Source organism: Hypomesus transpacificus, chromosome 6, assembly GCF_021917145.1.
Source record: "Hypomesus transpacificus isolate Combined female chromosome 6, fHypTra1, whole genome shotgun sequence".
NCBI lineage: Eukaryota > Metazoa > Chordata > Actinopteri > Osmeriformes > Osmeridae > Hypomesus > Hypomesus transpacificus.
In genome coordinates this window covers 6,756,589-6,778,192 of record NC_061065.1, presented here as the reverse complement: position 1 = coordinate 6,778,192, position 21,604 = coordinate 6,756,589, and the positions used below count along the sequence as shown (strand labels likewise).

Below are 21,604 nucleotides of genomic sequence, written 5' to 3'. Positions count from 1 at the left end.
CATACTGTTTTGTCCACTGTTCAAACTGTTTTGCCTTCCTAAACCAGCCAAAAACCTGAGAAATTGGTCCCAGAGTCACTAAACATAGTACAGTCCTGTCAAAACCCTGTCACACGCACTAAGACTCACACAGTGAAGGGTTATGCTCACTGTAACGCTTAATGTGTCATCACATGGCTAAGCTGGGACCAGGTCAGAACCTTGCAATCCTAAAAGTTCTCTAGGCAACAGCCCCACCTGGTGGTGATGTTCAGAAACACACCAGCACACACACATCCTGCAGGTAAAGGCATCGTCAGCTTTTGGTTATGAGTGCTGAAAGTACTGCTCTACACTGACACCTGCTGGTCACCAGAGTCACTACCCTCAACCTAAAACAGGATGTAAACTGTTCCCTTCGGTTCACCACTCCTTTAGGGATGAGGTATGTAGGTGGGTGATACGCTGAGTTTGTATGAGAGAGACTTGTCTCCTTCTGAGGTCAAGAGGTCATCCCTTGAGGCCCCTTTACAGTCCACTGATAGATATGAACACGTGTCCAGACTCACTGGAGACAGTTAGCAGGAAATATACAGAAACAGACTTATGAGTTACGATGTTGTTACAAACTTGCTGACACCTGCCGTGCCTTGTAAGGAAACGTTCTGTGGAAAATATAATTGTACTGACCTATTCATTGTATATAAGGACGTTTGTGATCTCTGTGCTTCACTCATCTGAACACTCTCTCCTGAAGGGTTACATGATCCAACATCGTTCTTGTAAACAAAGTCAACACTTTTAAATGTCGTGCCTCTTTCCGGTCACCGACTGACCTCATCCTATCAGTGGGAGTCAAGGCAAGTGATTAAACAAAATGTTTATTCAATTGGACAGTCCTTTTTGTCACAGGTTAAATACAACATGATATTATTGGCCCTGGTCACACACCCAGGCCAGACCGGGCCAGACCGGGCCAGGCAGCATCTGGCCCGCGTCACGTCGGACAACAACAAACATGGTCACAGATTCCACGGTTTTATCCATAGTTGTTAACTGTTGCTTGGGTGATGGGTAGAGTTAGGATCCAGTACCAGGGGAAACTGATTTCTGTTCCATCTAAATCCCTGGTCTCCCACTTCCCCAGTCCATCCTACATGAACCATTTTCAGACTGGGGGTGGGGTGTGGGGAAGAGCGGGGTGTGGGGGAATCTGGATTGAAATCTCACTCAAAGTTCACATAAAAAAAACAAGGAAAATAAAATAATATATTTACACAAACGCACATACACTGGTACTTACATACATAAAAAGATACATACTTGCATGTGTCTCTGCACACGTACATTCAAAACATTCAGACGTACATACAACACACACACACACACACAACACCTCCTACTCACACAAACAACGTTGTTTTGGTGGCGTTATCAGTCACAATTCCACAGTCGCGTCACTACCCAACCCTCAGAATCCAACCACAGTCCTATCTGATGAACCTCAAAACTCACATCAACACCACCTTGCTTCCCTTCTGATTCTTTCCCGGTCACCAGCACTGATCTCAAACCAGACGGCCAGGTCTAAGCAGATCACCCTGCAGGTGTCCACCACAGCCCTGTCACCGGTCCTGTGGTTTCAGATCAGTGCAGGTAAGAAGCGGAGGCTGAGAGGACGTGAGGCCCCCTCGGGGGGCCCCTCAGGAGGCCCCCTCAGGAGGCCCCTGCAGTCTCCTGGTCCTCCAGCCCGTTAGCAGACAGGCTGAGGGAGGGCAGATGAGGGGCAGCCTACTCCAGCATCTCCACTCTCTCCTCGTGGGAAACCGTGAGGGCAAACGATCAGAAACGATCCGAAAAGCAGCGTCAAACAAACCAACCAGAAAAAAAACACAGGAGAAAACAAGAGCTGATGGCCGTATCTCCGGTGTGACAGTAATATGGACAGCACAGTCATGTGATGTGTCTGTGACAGTAATATGGACAGCACAGTCATGTGATGTGTCTGTGGCAGAGTGGCGTGGAGTTTGCGGTGACCAGTGACAGCTTGTTCCCTCAGAGCGCGTCCCCTCCGCAAACGGCTTTGGGACGCACTCTTCATTCAAGCTCAGCGCAACCGACACACACGCATCGCCCCCGGCAACAGAGAAAGAAATTACAAATACGAAAATAAAAATAAAACAATTAAAAGTGAAAACAAAAAGAACTTAAGAGCGAATCGGCATGCTGTCACGACACCTCAAAGGGGAAGGAGAGCCTAGAGGTCAGCGTTCAGACAGGGGTCACGGTTCAAGGGTCAAAGGTTGACAGGTCAGAGGTCAACCTGGTTAGTGGTATGAATACTCCTGCCTCCAAAAGGCTTAACCCTGATTGGTCTAAAATGACCTCAGTAAAACTCAGACAACCATCACCAGAGTGTGTTGTGTAAATGTGTGTGAGATAATTTCTAAATGGATCACTGACTATTTCATATCAGATTTCGTTTTATCAACAAAAACCCATCTTTTGGAACAATAGATAAATAATAAAGAGTTTCCTCTCAATCGTACAGAACATCCGATCAAAATAGGTTAAGCTCTGCCTTCATGCCCTGGTCAAGACCTTGACACACCTCCCAGGAGCAGGTGTGGTTGTACCCTTGGTTACGGTTCAGAGGTGAAAGGTCAGGGCTGGAGCTGCATTATTGTGAAGCCTGTCTATCAAACTAACGGAGACCTAAATGATGTTTCCCCAAGGCAATATTATACTGTACATTCATGAGACTGTGAGTCAGTGTCATCTTCTCCAATCAGAAGATGTGCGGTGTGTGTTTGCGTGTGTCAGCACAGTGTCTGTGTACAAGCAACCTGCGAATGTGTGCATTTGTGTCAAGTAAGTGTGTGAATGTTTGTGTGTGTGTGTTTGTGAGGCTGGTCTGGGCTTCTGTCCTTGCGGCTGAAGCACATTTCCTTAGGAAACAAGCACACCTCATTGGCTCAACCAATTGGCCGATCACCAATCACGGAACCCAGAACCCTAAGTACCACCCCTGTAGTCCAGAACACTTGCCCCAAACTGAAACTGTTCATGGTTCCAGAGTTAGGGGAAGCGCGTGTGTTGAGGAAAGGAGAATAGGAGGGTCATTGTCTAGCTGGATAGAGATGTCCTTGGGGTAGAGGAGGCTGGGTGGCTGTTTTCCGTGATGATGAAAGTGAAGTGTCGGTTGGCTGCAAAAGGGAAGTGGGAGGGCTTTAAACCTCCGCTTCCTTCAAGCCGATTCGCTCCTCATCTTGTCAGTCACTGTTGGGCTTCTTCAGAGAAAAGGCATAGATGTTGAAGTGGTCGCTAAGCTGGTGCACCTGGGATGGGGTTGAGGGGGGGGGGGGGGGGGGGGACACAGGAAGTTGACATTAAACCTTGCTCTCTATTAGTGAACGAGTGGCAAAGTTAATCATCTCACAGGAACAAACGCATACCAACTCATAAGTGTGTGTGTGTGTGTGTGTGTGTGTGTGTACTCACCACTGACACTCCATAGTGGATGTGTGCCAGTATTACTCCACTCGTCCACACGTACAGCAGCACAGTCTCATCAACACCGTTCAATGCCAGCAACACCACCGCCGTCAGGGGCAACAACAGCCAGCTCAGCGCCTGACAACGAGTGTTACTCATCTGGCACACTATCAGCTTGCACTGCAGGGAAAGACATACACACGAGTGTTTACACAAGGTCAGGCAAGCATGGGCGTGTCTTTACGTCTATGCGTGTGTGTGTAATGTGTGTGTAGTGTGTGCCACTCACGGTGACGTTGGCGAAGGCTGTTCCAATCATCAGGTAGAAGACCCTGGGCTGCTCCTGGATGATGTTGGAGGGAGACAGCACCACCCAGAGGGTGGAGAGGAGGAAGAGGAGGACCGGGGAGAGGAAGGGGAGGAAGGCCTCGTACAAACTGCTGTGCTTCAGAGTCTTGCTGCGGTGACCCCTGGGAAGGAACACAGGACACTCTGTCATTGACTTTTGTATTGAAACAACATAAAAAGGTTGTATAGTTCATTAGTTCATTGGATGCCTCCACTAACTGATACACTTTCATTCATGTATTGGACTGTCCTCCCATAAAATGTTGTAAAGGAATTAACAAGAAACTATTGTAATCCCAACCTAACCATAACCAATTCAACAAAAGGTCAAATTTCACAATATTAAAGTATTTTTCCTCTACGCAATCTTAGAGGCCTATTTTGCCCCACTGACCGAATCATGTCCATACTAGGAGGATACAAAGTACAAAGGGAGAGAATGATGTCAGAGTTCCAGAGGTTTACAACCTGATTACTTACTTTAGGACGTTGTAGAGGCTCATGGGAAGGGTCACAGTGAACGAACAACCTGGAGGGTAAGATCGAGAACACATCAGACCACAACCTCTCCATCACCCCTAAACCAATCACACTGCGCGGAGCACATCCTTATGCACTACACTAACGAATCACAGCTCACCTAAGATCATGAAAGTGAAGAGGTCTCTGTAGAGGACGTGCCACTGGATTGGATGGTACCAGGTTTCCACACCAACCACCGCAGTGATGATGTAAACAATGGAGATGGTCTAAGAACCCAGGAGACAGAGTTCAAACAAAACACTGTCCTGGACACAGTTACTTTAGAGTAAGTTCAAAAAGGTGTGTGCTTTGTGTGTGTGTGTGTGTGTGTGTTCTCACCACTTGGCTAATGTCATATCCCCAAGGTAGGAACAGTATCCCAGTGTTGTATTTCTCCCAGTGGGACAGAATGAATGAGAAAAGAACCACCCACAGGATATAGTATAGAGTCAGCACGTCCACACCAGTTTCCCCTCTGCCGAATATGGAGTAGACGCAAGCCACAAAGTAGACACAGGCCCAGCTGTCCAGCCCGTGGTCAAACAGCTCCCCTAGTGGCGTGGAGGAGTTAGTACGCCTCGCCTGCTTTCCATCCACCCCATCTACAGGAGGAAGTAGAGGGTTTGACAGAAGAAAAAAGTCTCAAACGACGGTGTAGCAGCAACTTGAGCTCTGGGATTTAAACACTCGTTGTCAATCGGCGGAGAGAAGAGATGTAAACCATTTAACAGGTGAGCGATAGTGTTATTGCAGTGCAAACTTAGCCTAACGATTAGGATTACACTATAATCCTAGTCCTTCAATTTAGCCCACAGTTAGAGTGAGCACCCCACATTCTGAAATGCCGACAGAAACCAACTCAATCCTTTCTTTTTCTGTCTTTGTAAGCCAGATGGGTGTTAAAACTCACCGAGAGTGTAGGCCAGGAAGTTGAAGAGGCCAGCGGTGACCCACACCCAGCTGGGCACGTGCAGGTGCCCCTCAGCTGATACACACACACACGCACACACACACACACACACACAGGTGGGTTATAATATCAACAGGCAGGTGTGTGTGCATAACATCACTGTATACCTTGTTGAACTGACTAGCTTACTGGGTGAATCGTGAAGGGAGTTGGTAATGGTGTGTGTTTGTCAAAATATTTACTCAAGTCTTATGAGTTGGCTATAAACCATTAGTCATGAGGAGACATGTCCAATGAGAAGTGGACTTTGTCCTTTATGTCCTCATACACACACGTACACGTGGAGGAACACACAGAGAGAGAGAGCGAGAGCGAGAGAGAGAGACCCACCTGAAGCATCGAAGTGGTAGTCATAGAAGGCCAACATGACGAAATTCAAGACCAGGAACATGAACCCTGTGAAAGTGATGAGGTTAGGAGCCAACCAGGTGGGCATGATCTGAGGAGAGAGAGGGACAGGGGCACTGAGCGACTGACTGCTACATCTTCAAATAGGTTTTATAAACACACTGAAGCCCTTTGCAACTAGCTGAGATTTATCATGATATTGTTGTTGATGGGGGGGGGGGGGGGGCAGATGGGGGTGGACAGCAGGGGAGCGGAAGAAACGGTTTAGTGAGAGACTTGGTCTACTTTGTTATTGTATCTCAACAGGTGATGGAAACCTCATGAATGATGGAGCTCTCATTAGCATAGAGATATCACACACTGTCACACACTCTGCAAGAGAAGACTGTCAGAGAATCGTTTTAATCGTCACACGGTGTGTGTGTGTGTGTGTGCGCTCCTCACCTTGACAACAGAGTTCCAGAAGGGGTGCATGACGTAGACAGACAGGGGGTTGGAGTCCACTGCGCTGTACTGGAGAGAGACACGCACACACACACACACGTCAAATCATAGCGAGCACAATTAACACAATTTTATCTTTGTAACCAGACATCCCTTGGTGTCAAACACATTGCACACAGACACACTAATCCACCAGCACAGCACTGTAGTCATGGTGATGGAAAGGACTGAGGGAGTGTGCCAAGATGAGGTAGAGTGACAGAATGAAAAAGAGTGAGAGTCTAAGAGAGTTATTTGAGAGTAGCCATTTGACCTCTATGTTTAACCTTCCAGTGTGTGTGTGTGTGTGTGTGAGTGTGTGTGTGTGTGTGCGTGCGTGTGTGTGTGTGAGAGAGAATGTGAAGAGCATTCAATACATGCATGATGTCCTTCTGAACATTGAGCAGAACACAAGCATGACCTAGACAACTGGTGACTACATAAAGTAAACAATATCTCCATTCACACAGTCCTCCTCTTCCCCTCACTCGAACAGGAACCCCTGCTGCCAACACGATGTGTGTCCACAGTATAGTGATCCACTGTGTAGGGTTAATTGGCCTTAAACACTCATCTACGAGTGTATTTTTAGGTGATTTGGACATCAAACTGAAAGGCTCTGAGGTTTGATAAGGTACCTGAAAGCGGCATGAGCAATAGGCTACCAGTCTTAAACTTCTTAACCGTCTCTCGGTTCCCTGTTGAACCACATGGCTACAAATTGCTATTTGTTCAAGCAGTGACATGACTGTGTCCGACTCAGATATATGCGTTCACGTCTGAACATTATTTTAGACCCCAGATGTAAGGTGCCTGACAGATTCACACACCCGGAAACCCACATGTCAGGAGAAATGGTTAGGGGACAACGAGACGAAGCTGAGTTTTCAGGACAAGCTAGGTCTCAGCCAGATCAACTAACCAAGGATAAAGACGTTAGCTATCATACGTTAATCATGTACAAACTAGGTTGTCATATTAATTTCAGCATGTTGGCATTTCAGCTAAGATTCTGTGGGATGTGCGTGCTAATTATCGGGTTAGCTGGGTGCTCGGTGAGGTGTCGTGTCCGAGTCGTGACAAGTGTTTTCCTGTCAGTATTTAGAGATACTTAATGTTAACCATCTTGCTTGAGCCCCTTTCAATCACAACATGCTTATTTTAGTTAAAGCAAGTCAAACTGATTAGATTGCATCCTTCTAACAGTAAGCTATATGCACGCGCTGTCATCCACCAATGGGCGCCGTCTACATCAGTGGGCTCCGTCTATTCGGTGGAAAGGTAACGATAGATAACGTAACGGTGCGATATTCATCGTAAATGCTTGTACTAAGGATCGGGTTTTAGTTTAACTTACACTGGTTTCTAAAACATAACGTAAATGGCTCACGGTGGCTCGTGGTAACTACATCACAGCTCAACTACATGATCTGGAACGATCCACGAAGGGTTTCCCTTCCAGGAAATATTCTAAGCCCGCTAATGCAGTTTTTTCTAATCATACCTTGTACTTGTCGAAGCCCGACAGCTGCTCTTGAGTGACATATTCGTACATAGCCATGATGGCAATCCCAAGGCTCTGAATCCAGCAACTTGAAAATCGATTCCCTCTTGATCGAGATTCCCTAACAGCTATCCTCGTTAGGGACACTACATCTAGCTTTAGCAACTACCGCTCAAGCACGCCGGGGAGGCGATGTCGAAACATTCGGCCACTCCTGCTTCATACGAGTCCAGACACCCACATCTGCTGACAACATGAGCACACTGTTGCCTCCTCTGGCGAGGATGATATTTTGTACATTATTGCATTATTATCTTGTCACTAGTGTCAAATTATCTTCAACTAAAGATACAAAGGAGTATTAACTGTAATCGAAATACACGGAAACCGACGCAAACCCCGTCGGCTGGCCACGAAAACCGATAAGCCCTGACTTCCAAACGTGCTTCCCAAGGTCAATAAAACATACTTTGAGATCTTAAATGAGATTTTACATTTTTCAGCATACGTCATTAGATAGCAAAGGAACATTTGAACACTAAATAGAAACTAAGAACACTATATCTTTCTCCACACAACCAACTTATCTGGCTTAGCCCAGTGAAGTGATAAAATCAAAGAAAGACTAACTTTGTAAGTTTCTCAAAATACTATTTTATTTTGGGCATATTTATGCAGGAGCGACTAACAAGAACCCTGGTGAATGTTGTTCTCATGTGAGGGACACATTTTGTTCATAAATCAAAGTGTACAACAATAGGCCTACAAAACATTTACAAAATCTAGTGATAAAAATAAATATTCTGTATAAATGTTTCTTTCATTGATACTTCTCAGTTTGTGAAAATAATATTTCTGATGTTTCATATTTGTCTTGCTGTACAATAAATATTCAGCAATCAATTTGGTAAAAAAAAAAAGAAGAAGAAAATCGTTGTGAACGAAGTTACGTGACGTGGCTTTCCAGCAGCGGAAGAGGTTCGCATCTGATCTGAAAGCTGACAGAAGCAGACCCTGCTTAACCATTTGAATTTATTTTGTACAGCAGCCAATAAAAAAGAACAAGGTAAGATTTCAACGAACCTACAAAAGTGAAAAGAGTATGTACATGTTACAGCCATTGCGCTTCAGGATCTTTGCTAGCTTGCTACGTGTCTTTTTTTTCATTCAGCGGTAGCGAAGGCTAGCTCACATGCTAAGCTAGTGTAGCTGGTTGCACTGGTACTGGAGCTAGTTAGCCGTCAGATAGCTAGCTAGTAGTAGTTTGGCACTGCCTTGTCCATGCCTCTGATGTTTGCAACGGGTAATGAAGCTAGCTGTGTTTGCCATTCTGCAGGATGGTTACAGACGTTCAGCTGGCAATATTCGCCAACATGCTTGGCGTATCGTTGTTCCTGCTTGTCGTGTTGTATCACTACGTTGCCGTCAACAATCCCAAGAAGCTGGAGTAGATTCCCTTCCCCCTTCCCCCTCCTGGTAATAATGAAGGGGTGAGTGACTTCAACCTTACAGTTCGATCTCTTACTTTTGTGTATTTTTTACGTTTTATATTAAGACTGAAAATAAAGGAGATGTTGTGCCTTGAATCCAGTTGAGTGAATTCATGCCTCTTTACAGGTGTGTGTATGAGAGATTGGGGCCAGGCCTACCCTGAAAATCCTTGGTGCCACTTGCAAGAATATTCCAGCTTTCTCTACCCATACACCACCTGTCATCCCTTCCTACTTTTCCACATAGACGTAATTCCCCGTATGTACAGGAGTGCTTTCTAATAAAAATGTGTGTGAATCACTCTGGCTGTGGTTCTTTTAAAACACAGTTGGTATTGGCACTAGCTGGCACTGTGCCTAAACACATACATGAAAGGAAGTGAGAGGTATGTCTTAATGTTATAAAACAACTAATTTCACTCATCATTTAGAGCTTTGAATGCAAGAAAGAAACAAATACAATGTTATCATGATTACAGTAGTAAAAGCTACTTATTTTATTTATCTGGTCATATAGCAAGAGACAATCTGGTGTCCATCTGTTTCACGAAACCATCCAAGAATATACTGTTATATCGATATATGCATTCCAAAACTGCACACCACTAAAGCATTAAACATACAGATATAGTTCATCAGCTATGTGCAGGAAACTTGCTCATTTATAAATATTGTGAGTTGTGCCGTAAATGAACAGTTTATTCCTAATCTATCAGGAACCCATAGCTCATGCAAAGGGGGCATGGAGAAGGGTTAAAGGAAGCAAAATACACTTTCAACACAATCATTTAAAATCACAGTAGATAAAGAGCTGTAAGGAAAATAGTTCTGTTTCAAAAAGTGCATCAGTGCTAACAGGTACTGGGTGTCAGTGAACTTGTGGAGGAGATTTGAATGCTTAACAGCAGCACTGGCACTCTGGAATGGTAAGTTATAGATGCGACAGTGCTCTTCATGTGTACTGTGTATGTATGTGAAGCCATCAATCTCTTAGCAGCCAAGCAGCCATCAGCTGTGAGGCGGTAGGTAGGTAGGTGCATGGTAGGAAAGTGCAGGTTGTTGCAGCCCATGAGGAAAGAACATGTGCTGTACTCAGACCTCTCCACAGAGGGGCGTTGTCCCACACACATTCACAGACTCGGGCAGAGAATCTCCTGGGTCCGACTCTTGTGGGACCTGGTGAGAAAAAAACAGCTCTCTCGTTAATGGGGTGGCTCTGAAGTGTACAAAATTATATAAACAACAATCTTGTAGTTCAGGGGTGTTGAGTACTGGTCCTCAGAGCCCACTGTCCTGCATGTTTTAGATGTTTCCCTGCTCCAGCACACTTGATTCAAATGAATGGTTGTCACCAGGCTTCCACAGAGCACAATAACAACCCATTCGTTTGAATCAGTTGTTTTGGAGAAGAAAAACATCAAAAATTAACTGAACATCCCTGAACACCAGGATTGAACATCCCTGTTGTAGAACCGTCTCAGCAGTAGTGCCTGTCTGCCAAGTTACCTGTGGTGGTTCAGCAGTCTCTATGGTGGAATGTTCCTTGTAGAATTGGCTTCTATCAGAGTTCCTCTTTAAAGCCCTGGAGGCCAGACATAGAACTGAGTCTTCCTTTCCTGATACACCTACAGCAGAGAACAGGAAAGACAAGGATTTGTGTTAGGTGGCTGAGCGGTTAGGGAATTGGGCTAGTAATCTGGAGGTTGCTAGTAATCTGGAGGTTGCCAGTTTGGTTCCCGGCCGTGCCAAATGACGACGTGTCCTTGGGCAAAGCACTTCACACTACTTGCCTCGGGGGAATGTCCCTGTACTTACTGTAAGTCGCTGTGGATAAGAGCGTCTGCTAAATGACTGAATGTGTGTTTGTAGGCCACTTGTAGGTAAAGGTTTCCAACATATTTAAGTGGTTATTAGACCATGTCAGTTTGCTGGGCATGTGACTTTGTGACTCATTGCAATTTAACATTTCTTGTATCAACTGCTTGTGTGCGTGCGGGCCGTGCGGCGTACCTGACAGGTGTCGGCGAAGGCCTGGTTGCAGGAGCTTCCAAACCCTCAGTGTGGTCGACTCCTCCCTGTTGGCCGAGGGGGCCAGGCTGGGGCCAGAGGGGGGGAGGAGCGGAGGCTGAGGGGGAGGCTGAGGGGGAGGCTGAGGGGGAGGGGCTGTGGCCGAGTCAGTCTTCCTGATGGGAATGCGGCTGGCCCGGGGCTGCAGCTCACATCTTGACGGTTGCAAAGGAACGGTACGGATCAGTTTGACCTGAGCACCCGTGTTACAGGGTTAACCCTGGGTCCCCTAAGCAATCCTGACAGACACACACTTACTTGCTGAACTCTACGGAGGAGAGAATGTGAAGGGGTCCTTCTGTCCCACTGGTCTGAGAGATGGCACAGAGGAACACAGGGAACAGAGACTGGAGTTTGAACCACAGACTGAAGCGTGTAACACACCTGAGAGAGAGGTGTGTGTGTGTGTGCTAGGAGCTGACCTGTGTGAAGGTCTTTGTGGGGTTCTGTATGTGTGAGAAGGTCCGTCCCCCCGATCCTCCTCGTCCGCCGCGCATGGGGAAGTCCCGCCTCTTGACTACAGACAGGAAGTCCCGCCTCTGGACTACAGACAGGAAGTCAGGACAGCTCACGCCTGGCGACAGGAGGGGGCAGGACGACAGGGAACAGAGAAGCAGGAGAAGACAAGTGGGCAGCAGTCAGCTGAGAGGACAGGCCATCCCTCTTGTCTGTCCAACGCTACATGTCTGTCCATCACTCCTGTCTGTCCAACGCTACATGTCTGTCCATCCTTCATGTCTGTCCATCCCTCATGTCTGTCCATCCCTCATGTCTGTCCATCCCTCCTGTCTGTCCAACGCTACATGTCTGTCCATCACTCATGTCTGTCCAACGCTACAATGTAACAGTTACAATGTATCACTACATGTTGGATGTTTTCATTAAGGTGAATCTTGTTGTATCAGTAACTGACTCCTCTATCAAAATAGCCTAGTATCGGTCATGCATTAGCTACCTTGCTGATGGTCCTGTTTCCAAATAGTGTGACTACTAATAAGATCTAATAAAAAGTGTGACTGTAATAACATCATCATGCATCAGAGTGGCACATGAGCGTGGTGGTCATAGCTACATTACTGAGTAGGGTTGAGCACAACCAGTGTTGCGGTCTGTGGGTATACGCGCACACACACACACGAGAGAGTAGATGTTCCACACACAGACTGTAGTTACTCCACAGAGGGATAGTTTATTCCAGGAGATGAGCCCAGTAGGGGGGGTTAGACAGCACAGTTAAGAGTCTGTTACCGAGACACAGTTACACAATGACAGTCTGGAACAGGAAGAAAGGCGCCACACAGAGAAGGAATACTCATTTTACAGGAAACCATTACCGAAGACGACAGGTGCGTAGGATGAAGTAGTATTGTCACGCATGAAGACAAGTAGGTAAGCGTGTGGATGGGAAATAACAAATAGCACGACACGACGTGTGAGTTCACAGTGTTACTGGACACACAACTCAGGCAGCCTGCTAGTCTAGACTGAAGTCAGGCAGCCTGCTAGTCTAGACTGAAGTCAGGCAGCCTGCTAGTCTAGACTGAAGTCAGGCAGCCTGCTAGTCTAGACTGAAGTCAGGCAGCCTGCTAGTCTAGACTGAAGTCAGGCAGCCTGCTAGTCTAGACTGGCTTCTTTCCTTTCCCTGTGTGAATGGGACACGTCCGTGACCTTGAGGGTCAAGGGTTAACGTCCCCTTAGATGACGATATCGAGGGAAGGACACAATGGGAGAAAACCAGGGAGGAAAGCCAGCTGAAACTGTGTAGGAAAGGTCTGCTCTCCTGTAGCAGCAATAAGGCAGACGAAGCACCAGGTGGGTGATGGAGGGCGGAGCAAGGCACACCACCGTTAATAACACAACACTGAACTCATACACAGAACCTTACCTGGGCCTAAAACATACTGGCCAACCTGTTGTCACCTAGAACACAGGCCCCCAACCACGCTTACTCCAGCTCAGTATTGGTGGCAGGAAAGTGTACAAACAACAGGCTGGCACCAGCATGCAGCAGCTGGATTAAATATCATACAATACAATCCCCAAAGTAATATAACCCTTGCTACACACACATATAATCCCACATCATATTTCGTGACTCTACATGATCATCTACAGATACTGTAGTCCCAGCTAACCACAAAACATGACCTATAACCTATTTATGCCTTAAGCCCTTCTTCACGTACAGATCCAGACTAACCACACGTCTCATTCCAACTGTAACTATACAGGCCACGCAGACCGAGTAACACACAGCGACACAAACAGCCAGGCCAACTAATGATCCACGTCACAAGAAAAGAGGTGTATATCAGTGATGTTGGTTAGCATGGCGACATTGAAAACACTGTGAGTAACCCTTGAACCTTCACTGCTTTCAGATTTATCTGATAGGTTACGGACCGAGCCCAGAAATCACTAACATCACTATCATATTTGTCAACTGTTGTCTGTGACTAATTGTTACCCTGACAGTTCAGGGTTTCCCGCAGCACTTTTCAGTTGAGGCAGCTGCCTAAGCAACACACGCCTGCCGCCTTAACTACGTTGTAAAGAAAATTCTATATATTCTGTGGGAAACCCTGCAGTTACACTGTGAGTGTGAGGCTAGTGTGTTGACAGTTACACTGTGACAGTGTGAGTCTAGTATGTTGACAGTTACACTGTGACAGTGTGAGTCTAGTATGTTGACAGTTACACTGTGACAGTGTGAGTCTAGTATGTTGACAGTTACACTGTGACAGTGTGAGTCTAGTGTGTTGACAGTAACACTGTGACAGTGTGAGTCTAGTGTGTTGACAGTAACACTGTGACAGTGTGAGTCTAGTGTGTTGACAGTAACACTGTGACAGTGTGAGTCTAGTGTGTTGACAGTAACACTGTGACAGTGTGAGTCTAGTGTGTTGACAGTAACACTGTGACAGTGTGAGTCTAGTGTGTTGACAGTTACACTGTGACAGTGTGAGTCTAGTGTGTTGACAGTTACACTGTGACAGTGTGAGTCTAGTGTGTTGACAGTTACACTGTGACAGTGTGGTTTCGGCAGCATAAGATCTCTGCTCAGTAGGTGAAAGAAGCATTTTAATCTCAAGAGGAGCTTTGGCAAATGGGAGGGAAGGTCAGAGAATGTGATCACATGATTATTAAATAGCATAAAAAAGAGAAATAATAAAATCTTAAATGTGCATTTTAAAAAAACAGTAAATCGCTGCCATTTTGGCCTTCAGTCTGATTCTAAATGAACACTCACACATCATTGCCATTGGAATTGAAAGTGTGTCATGGCAAAATCATATGTTAAAAGGTCATCATTAACATCTTCCCACTGTCCCTACAATATTGTCTTTGCTCATGATTTGGCCACTCAGATGAAAAAACTTTTTTCATGAATACTGTGATGCGTAAACATATTACAATAGGATCCTAAAACAAGAAGCATCTAAATTGAGTGTAACTGAGAACCTTGCAATGTGACTATCTAAGGCTGTACACTGTGAAAGCTCTGCTTCAGTAGCTTTATTACAAAAATAAAAACACACATTTCCAGGTTTGTGTGTTGGGAAAAGAAATCAGTAAGGTGCAGATGTCGTATGAGGCAAAAATCAGAGGAACGTCGAAAGAAAAGTTTGAGACTGGCACCAAACAAACTAATCTCCCAGAATCAACCAATCACACACCCACACACACACACACACAAACCTACACCCCCCCACCCCCTCCCCACTCAAACTTTCACACACACACACACACACACACACTCATTCAGTCTTGCGTGGAACCGGTCTGGGAGGTGCTGGCATCGGTGATGAAGGCGAGTGGAGGTGCTAGGCCCTGCTGGAGCAGGGGGCTCAGTTTGGAGAGCAGCCCAGGCCGGGGCAGGGCCTGCAGGGAAGGGAGCAGGGCCGACAGGCTGGGAGGCCGGAGGGAGTACAGACCTGCCATAGTGACGGAGGCCGGCAGAGGGCAGGAGCCCCCCCCCGCACACACCGAGGAGGAGGACGAGGAGGACGAGGAGGAGGCGGGGGAGAGGGGGGGGCGGGAGGGGGCGTGGCTGTTGCTAGGAGACCGCAGAACGGAGCGGAGGTGGGGGCGTCTCTTCTCCTGTGCCTTAGTGTCTGAAGAGGGAGACACACACACACACACCGGCTCAGTCACGTGCAGGGCACACACACACGCGTGTGTGTACAAGCTCTCGGTCACGTGCACAAACACAGACACGCAAGGTACACACACACAGTTCCCGGACAACACCCAGCTCAGCCTCATGCAGGAACTACAGCCTGGTCAGAACACAAGCTGCCCTGCCTCAGCTACACGGGCTCAGGTCTGCCTTGTTATACAGCTTGTAGCTGTCGGGGTAGGATGGGTGATGGGTTGGTTCGGGTCAACCTCTCACCATGCTGACTCATGCATGCACACTCAGACCTGCCATCTCAGAGGTCACGGGGTCATGCTGGAGTCAGAGGTCAAAGCCATGCAGGTTCGTGGATTTCAGCTCAGCCAACCACAGATGAGGTTAAATTCTAGGTTCGGAATCTCATCCAGCACACAATCTGAGGCAGTGAGGCAGCCAGGCAGGTGGGAGGCAGTGAGACAGTCAGGCAGGTAGGAGGCAGTGAGACAGTCAGGCAGGTAGGAGGCAGTGAGGCAGTCAGACAGGTAGGTGGCAGTGAGACAGTCAGGCAGGTAGGAGGCAGTGAGGCAGGTAGGAGGCAGTGAGGCAGTCAGGCAGGTAGGAGGCAGTCAGGCAGGTAGGAGTCAGTGAGGCAGTCAGGCAGGTAGGAGGCAGTCAGGCAGATGGGAGTCAGTGAGACAGTCAGGCAGGTAGGAGGCAGTCAGGCAGGTAGGAGGCAGTGTCTCCAGCTGGGCTCTGTCCTCTTCTATACCCACCCCACTGTCTGTCCCATCATCTACTACTGAAACCAACGGTCGACCACAAGGCAAACACAAACTGACGGCAGCCTTCTATACACCAACAGCAGCAGTGTACACAGGCAACACAGAGAGAGAGACAGACACAGCGAGTGGCGACGGAGAGAGAGAGAGACACAGGGAGAGAGAGACAGACACAGGGAGAGAGAGAGAGACAGAGGGAGAGATAGAGAGAGAGAGACAGAGGGAGAGAGAGACAGACACAGGGGGAGAGAGAGAGAGAGAGAGAGAGAGAGAGAGAGAGAGAGAGAGAGAGAGAGAGAGAGAGACAGAGGGAGAGATAGAGAGACAGAGAGAGAGAGAGAAAGAGAGAGACAGAGGGAGAGATAGAGAGAGAGAGAAACAGAGAGAGAGAGAGAGAGAGAGAGAGAGAGAGAGAGAGAGAGAGAGAGAGAGAGAGAGAGAGAGAGAGAGAGAGAAACAGACAGAGGGAGAGAGAGAAATAAGAAGGCTAAAAGGAAGACCAGGGCTGAAGAGAGAGGCCAGGTGGCAGTGCTCCTACCTCTGACTGGGCCGAGGGTCTTGGTGGCTCCGCGGGCCGCGTGCGTGTTGGTGCGTGCTAGCGGGCGTGGCGGCGGTGGCGGGCAGCCGAAGGTGAAGCTGGGAGAGACGTGGATCCTGGGGGAGGGAGTCTGGCTGCTGCTGCTGTGGCTGCTGGAGACCACACCGCTCAGAGCGTTCTCCGACACCGAGCTGGACAGGTAGCTAGCAACACACACACGCACGCTAACACACCGACGACAAGGTGGGTGCTCGGCAGGAGCGTGAGGCTGGACGCGTGTGTGTGTCCACTTACGTGCTGCAGCTCTTGGGAGGTGAAGCCTTGCTTCCGTTGCGGTACACGCGAGGCTGAGCGTGTGTGTGTATGTTGGGACCCTTGCTGTTGCGCACGTGTTTGAGGATCCAGGCGCGGAGGGTGCTCAGGCAGCTGTGCTCTGATAGGACGAGGCGTGGCCACGGGTTACACTCCGCCATGTCCAGGGCTGATATGGCCACCGCACGACCCACCTGACAAGGACAACAAACAGAGTTTGGCCGATGTTTATCCAAAGCAACATACAAAAATCGAAGGATCAGAACTGTTTGGTTCTAACAGGGTTTCAGTGAATAGTGTCAGGGAACAGTCGGTATTTTACTGGGCACGGTGCACGAGTAACAACATCTCAACTACACACAGTCTTATCTCCAAGGTAGGTGTGTGTGTGTGTGTGTACACGTACCTGTTCGTAGATGTCTGGTGTGTATTTGGGCGGGAATGCGGGAGGGGGAGGGGGTGTGGCTCGTCCGTTGTCGTGACAGGCAGGAGGGATGGTGTTGACCCCTCTGCCTGTGTTGTAGTTACACTCCAGGGTGTAACTGCAGAGACAAGGCATGTTGTTTAATGTGTTGAGCTCCACCAGCGTGTCTGTGTGTGTGTGCGTGTGCGTGTGTGTGCCTACCTGTGCAGCAGTCCTATGGCCTTGTGTATGGCCACACGCCCGCTGCCCTCTTTAGACTGGCCATCTCGCTTGTCTCGAGCGTACATGTTCTTCTCTGTGAAGTTGCAGCCCAGGAAGTCGAAGTGGGCCGAGTTGACGGCGATCAGCTTGGGATAGAGCATGTTCTCCACCTGCAGAGAGGAGCAGCCACAGACAGGCTCACAGGGTTAGCATCTTCTCCACCACCACCCCAGAGGGACAGACCACAGCAATGTTCACGCCTCGACAGAGAGAGTCGCCGTGCTGAGGCTCACCTGCTGGCTCTCGTCTGATAGGCTGTTCCCGTACATGAAGCAGCCCCGTTTGGAGGCGTGGCCATGGAGGTCCACATAGTAGGCCACGCCCCCCTCGTGAGCAGGGATTGGCTCCCCGTCTGTGAGTGTCAGCTCCAGAGGGATAAGAGGCGTGGTCTCTGAGGAACTTGGTGCTTGGTTCTTATTGCAGTTGATCTCCTCCCCTTTCCCTGTCTCCGTGGTGACCCAGCCATTCTCCTCCGTCACCATGGGGACTTCTGGGAGGACGGGGTTTGAGTCTTTCCCGGAGTTGCGTTGGTTTAAGCTGAGTTCCAGGGCGGTGAGGGGAGGGGCTTGGTGTTGATTGGTGGTCTTGGTGCCGAGGGGAGGGGCATTGGTGTGTGTGTTGGGGTGTGTGTTGGAGTGTGTGTTGTGCTTTTGCAGGCGGTTGTGTGTGTGGTGGTACAACAACAGCGCTTTGGCCCCATAGATGGAGGGGTGCAGCTGAGGGCTGGGGTTGAGATACTGCCTGTTCAGGTTCACCCCCCTGGAATCAGTCCTGCAGACCACACACAGACCCACCAACACAGAGACCATCATTACTCCAGTCTACATCTGTACATCTCATGGATAATAAGTAAAGGAGGGTGTGAAGTGTGTGTGTGTGTGTGTGTGTGTGTGTGTACCTGTAGTGGCCGCGGACCACCCCGTCAGGGTTGAGCATTGGAATGAGCTTGAAGACAAATATGTTTCGGAGAGCGTGGGCGCGCGGGTCGTCTCTCCTCAGGATGAAGTTGAGGAAACCGTTGAACACGAAGGACGAGGGCGTCTCGCCAGGGTGCACACGGCTGCTCAGGAAGAACACCTTCACACACACACACGCACACCCACACACAGCTCCATCAATATCACCCCTCGTGCTATAACCACCACCACACAGAAAAGAGAGACTTTCTGTAAGAGAGGGTTACCCGTTTGCCTGGGAAGCGGTGTGGTCGGGGTGTGGAGGTGTCAGGGAACAGGTTGGTCAGGCGAGGCTCCCTCTCCTCATGCATCCCGTGACAGTTGGTGACAGTCAGGAGGTCGACCCTGTTGCCATCCAGAGTGTGACACAGCACCTCCCTGTGGTAGTACACACTGTCCTTCGCACTGGCAGACACAGAGGGATTCATTACATTATACTTACTCATTCTGCAGGCACTTTCATCCAAAGTGATTCAAGGACAGTTGTGTGCGTGTTTGTGTGTGTGCATGTGTATGTGTGTGTGTATATATATGTGTGTGTGTGTACCTGCGGGGGTTCAGTGCTGCAGTGCTGGTGTATTTCTCGTCCAGCTGTTGTAGTAACTCCTGGCTCTCCGTATAGGAGAAAGGGTAGCAGAAGGAGAAATAGGTGGTTGCTCCTCGCACCTCCAACAGCCGGTGGGTAAACGACAGGATGAACTGATTATCCACCAACTGAGAGAAGAAAGAAACAGAGAGACAGAGACAAAGAGACAGAGAGAGACAGAGACAAAGACAGAGATGAGAAAAAGCAACAGCATCCATGCACCATTCATAAAGAAGCCTTTCTATGTGTTCATAAATATGAAGCCCCTGTGTGTATGTGTGTGTGTTTGTGTGTGTGTGTGTGTACCTCAGAGCTGGGTCTATCTCGGACCCTCTCCCAGCGGGCCTTGCCAGGGAGCGTGCGTACGAGAGGGGCCATGCCCTGGCTGTACAGCTTGCTCTGCTTGTTCATGTTCATCACGTTGATCTTCAGCAGCTTCCCAGGGATGCCACCACGAACACTGAAGTAGAACCATGATCTGCGAGACACACACACACGGTACAATATCGACAATATCTTCATCCCCCCCGTTGGAGGAAATCCATTGAAAGTGCTTCCGATTCTTCTTGAGCAGGGGGCTCCAACCCTGGAGATCTACATGCCTGTAGGTTTTCGCTAATCTAGCAAAAATCTACAGGCAGGCAGCTCTCCAGCAACAGAGCAACCAGAGACCCATGTTCTAGAGACTTCTGCCAGCGTTGCCAGGTTACCTGTTACCATTCTCGTATTCCGTCCCAGCACAGTCTGGGCTGGTCCAGACGTTGAACTCGTAGTCGGGGGCGGAGTTAGGGGCTGAGGAGGCGTTCCCTGTGGATGCAGGGTCTGCAGAGGGGGAGGAACTTGCTCTCTCCACTTTCTCCACTCGCGCCAAGTTCCCCGAGTCGAAACGGGAGCTGAACACAACACTGCCAAAACGTGCCTCCATGATGCTAACCTCTCTCTCCCCTTAGGAGCCGCCTGTTACAAAAACACACCATTTTGATGTTATTCTGAGGCATGTTGATATAAGTAGTGTTATGTACTTTCTACAGTTAAAAGGCTCAGGAACACGCCCCCCACACCAGAGTTCAACAAGACACGCCCCCACATTCAAAACACATAGCTCAAGAAGACGCAACAAACAATTGATGTTGTGTAGGTGAATCTCATATTTCTGGCCAAAACTTACTCGTGAACATTCAGTTGAAGCCGTACACCAGTTAGAATGCAGTCAATGACATTGCTCTCACTTACGAGAGGGCCTTATCTTTTATTGTTACCTGGAGATTCGTCTTTTCTGTCAGGAATGTGCCACATCCACTCTCGCTCGATGGCCAAGGGCTACTCGGGTTGATAACTACCAACAACCATGTCACCTCTTCTTGACTCGTATTAGATGATAACGTAGCAACGCATCCCAAATGTGCTCAATCTTTAGTTGCTGTCAAATAAACGTCATGCAAAAACAACACTGACTGACATTGTCACTCGCTAGCATGGAACAGAGCTGATATGCGGGCTGAAAACGGAATAGCTGTACTTGCCCGCTATTGTCTTGACTCTTTTTTTAATAATATGTATGCACTGAAGGCAATACGTTGTTAATTAGGAGGAAGTGGGCTATCACGCTAACATTAGCTCGTAATAGGTCTATCTACTGTAGGTAGCAGGAGGCTAAGTTATGCTAGCAAATGGACAACAGCGAAATTTAACACGAAGGACAATCTAAGCTTTTGCCAAAAAAACAATTGCTAGAAATGTATAATTTGTTTTCAAGCGTGAATTAGTTTATTTGTCTTACTTAATTCGTGAAATATAATCATTTTCGCGTTTGCGTCCTTTCAGATCACCAAGACGCTCTTTAAACCCAAACAAACCCACTACAACAGAGCGACAAATATCCGTGTGCTGATTGGCTCTCACAAGAGAATGAAGAACGCACGCAGTAGCATGGCGTACATAGACTGGTTTGGAGGAAAACGGGTGAAATTAGTGGTTGTTCTCGCTCACATAAAAGAAAACCAGTATTGCCCTTGACTCTTAAAGTGCTTTTTAAAATGCAGATAGTAGAAAACATTGGAAGGTACGGGCAACGATACCGCTAACCTCCGTATGTTAAATGAGCGCTCTACCGCTTAAGCTAATTCCCTACTTTGTCCAGTTTCGATTTACTGTTGACAGTAATACCGTGTTGAATTAGATATTGTAAAAATAAAACAAAATAAGACATCTATTACGCATGTTTATCATTACAGGAAAAATATAACTACATCAAAGCCAGCGTCAAAAAATCCCATCTCCTTCGAGCCGGATTTGAACCAGCGACCTAAGGATTTCAGTGTTACTCTACAGTCCTCCGCTCTACCAACTGAGCTATCGAAGGGGATACATCTGCTTTGGCAATGTAGCTAAATATTATGGTGTGTTGTAAAGGTATATACAGAGA

The 21,604-nt window shown here is 48.0% G+C and overlaps 3 protein-coding genes and 1 non-coding gene across 7 annotated transcripts; 1 reads left to right on the top strand and 3 right to left on the bottom strand.

Moving 5' to 3' along the window:
* Positions 1-844: 844 nt before the first annotated feature.
* selenoi (selenoprotein I) lies at positions 845-7,926 on the bottom strand. The gene is made up of 10 exons (XM_047021958.1): positions 7,650-7,926; positions 6,107-6,175; positions 5,645-5,753; positions 5,255-5,329; positions 4,684-4,946; positions 4,463-4,571; positions 4,303-4,351; positions 3,764-3,944; positions 3,481-3,654; positions 845-3,317 (listed from the first exon to the last, which is right to left on the bottom strand). The coding sequence occupies exons 1-10, from the start codon at positions 7,704-7,706 to the stop codon at positions 3,210-3,212; spliced, it is 1,194 nt and encodes a 397-aa protein (XP_046877914.1). The 5' UTR covers positions 7,707-7,926; the 3' UTR covers positions 845-3,209.
* A 341-nt stretch (positions 7,927-8,267) lies between these two features.
* ost4 (oligosaccharyltransferase complex subunit 4 (non-catalytic)) lies at positions 8,268-9,440 on the top strand. Of its 2 annotated transcripts, XR_006956246.1 has the most exons (4): positions 8,268-8,282; positions 8,546-8,715; positions 8,986-9,139; positions 9,267-9,440. XR_006956246.1 is itself a non-coding variant. In XM_047021956.1 (3 exons), the coding sequence occupies exon 2, from the start codon at positions 8,987-8,989 to the stop codon at positions 9,098-9,100; it is 114 nt and encodes a 37-aa protein (XP_046877912.1). In that variant the 5' UTR covers positions 8,599-8,715; position 8,986; the 3' UTR covers positions 9,101-9,139; positions 9,267-9,440. The 2 variants fall into 2 exon arrangements, 1 of the variants encoding a protein (XP_046877912.1); XM_047021956.1 differs by lacking the exon at positions 8,268-8,282 and having other exon boundaries at positions 8,599-8,715.
* Positions 9,441-9,528: 88 nt separating this feature from the next.
* On the bottom strand, positions 9,529-21,487 carry agbl5 (AGBL carboxypeptidase 5). Of its 3 annotated transcripts, XM_047021953.1 has the most exons (18): positions 20,960-21,486; positions 20,439-20,599; positions 19,890-20,136; positions 19,486-19,657; positions 19,141-19,307; positions 18,821-18,998; positions 18,536-18,714; positions 17,871-18,408; positions 17,578-17,747; positions 17,359-17,494; positions 16,935-17,146; positions 16,641-16,843; positions 15,142-15,321; positions 11,629-11,780; positions 11,465-11,517; positions 11,150-11,361; positions 10,646-10,764; positions 9,529-10,315 (listed from the first exon to the last, which is right to left on the bottom strand). In XM_047021953.1, exons 3-18 carry the CDS (start codon positions 20,102-20,104, stop codon positions 10,232-10,234), a joined length of 2,970 nt encoding a protein of 989 aa, XP_046877909.1. In that variant the 5' UTR covers positions 20,105-20,136; positions 20,439-20,599; positions 20,960-21,486; the 3' UTR covers positions 9,529-10,231. The 3 variants fall into 3 exon arrangements, with proteins under 3 accessions (XP_046877909.1, XP_046877911.1, XP_046877910.1); XM_047021955.1 differs by lacking the exon at positions 15,142-15,321 and having other exon boundaries at positions 20,960-21,487; XM_047021954.1 differs by having other exon boundaries at positions 20,439-21,486.
* trnay-gua lies at positions 21,457-21,541 on the bottom strand. Its single transcript is given in 2 exon segments — positions 21,457-21,492; positions 21,505-21,541. It is a non-coding gene; the product is annotated as a tRNA-Tyr (tRNA).
* Between the last annotated feature and the right edge of the window lie 63 nt (positions 21,542-21,604).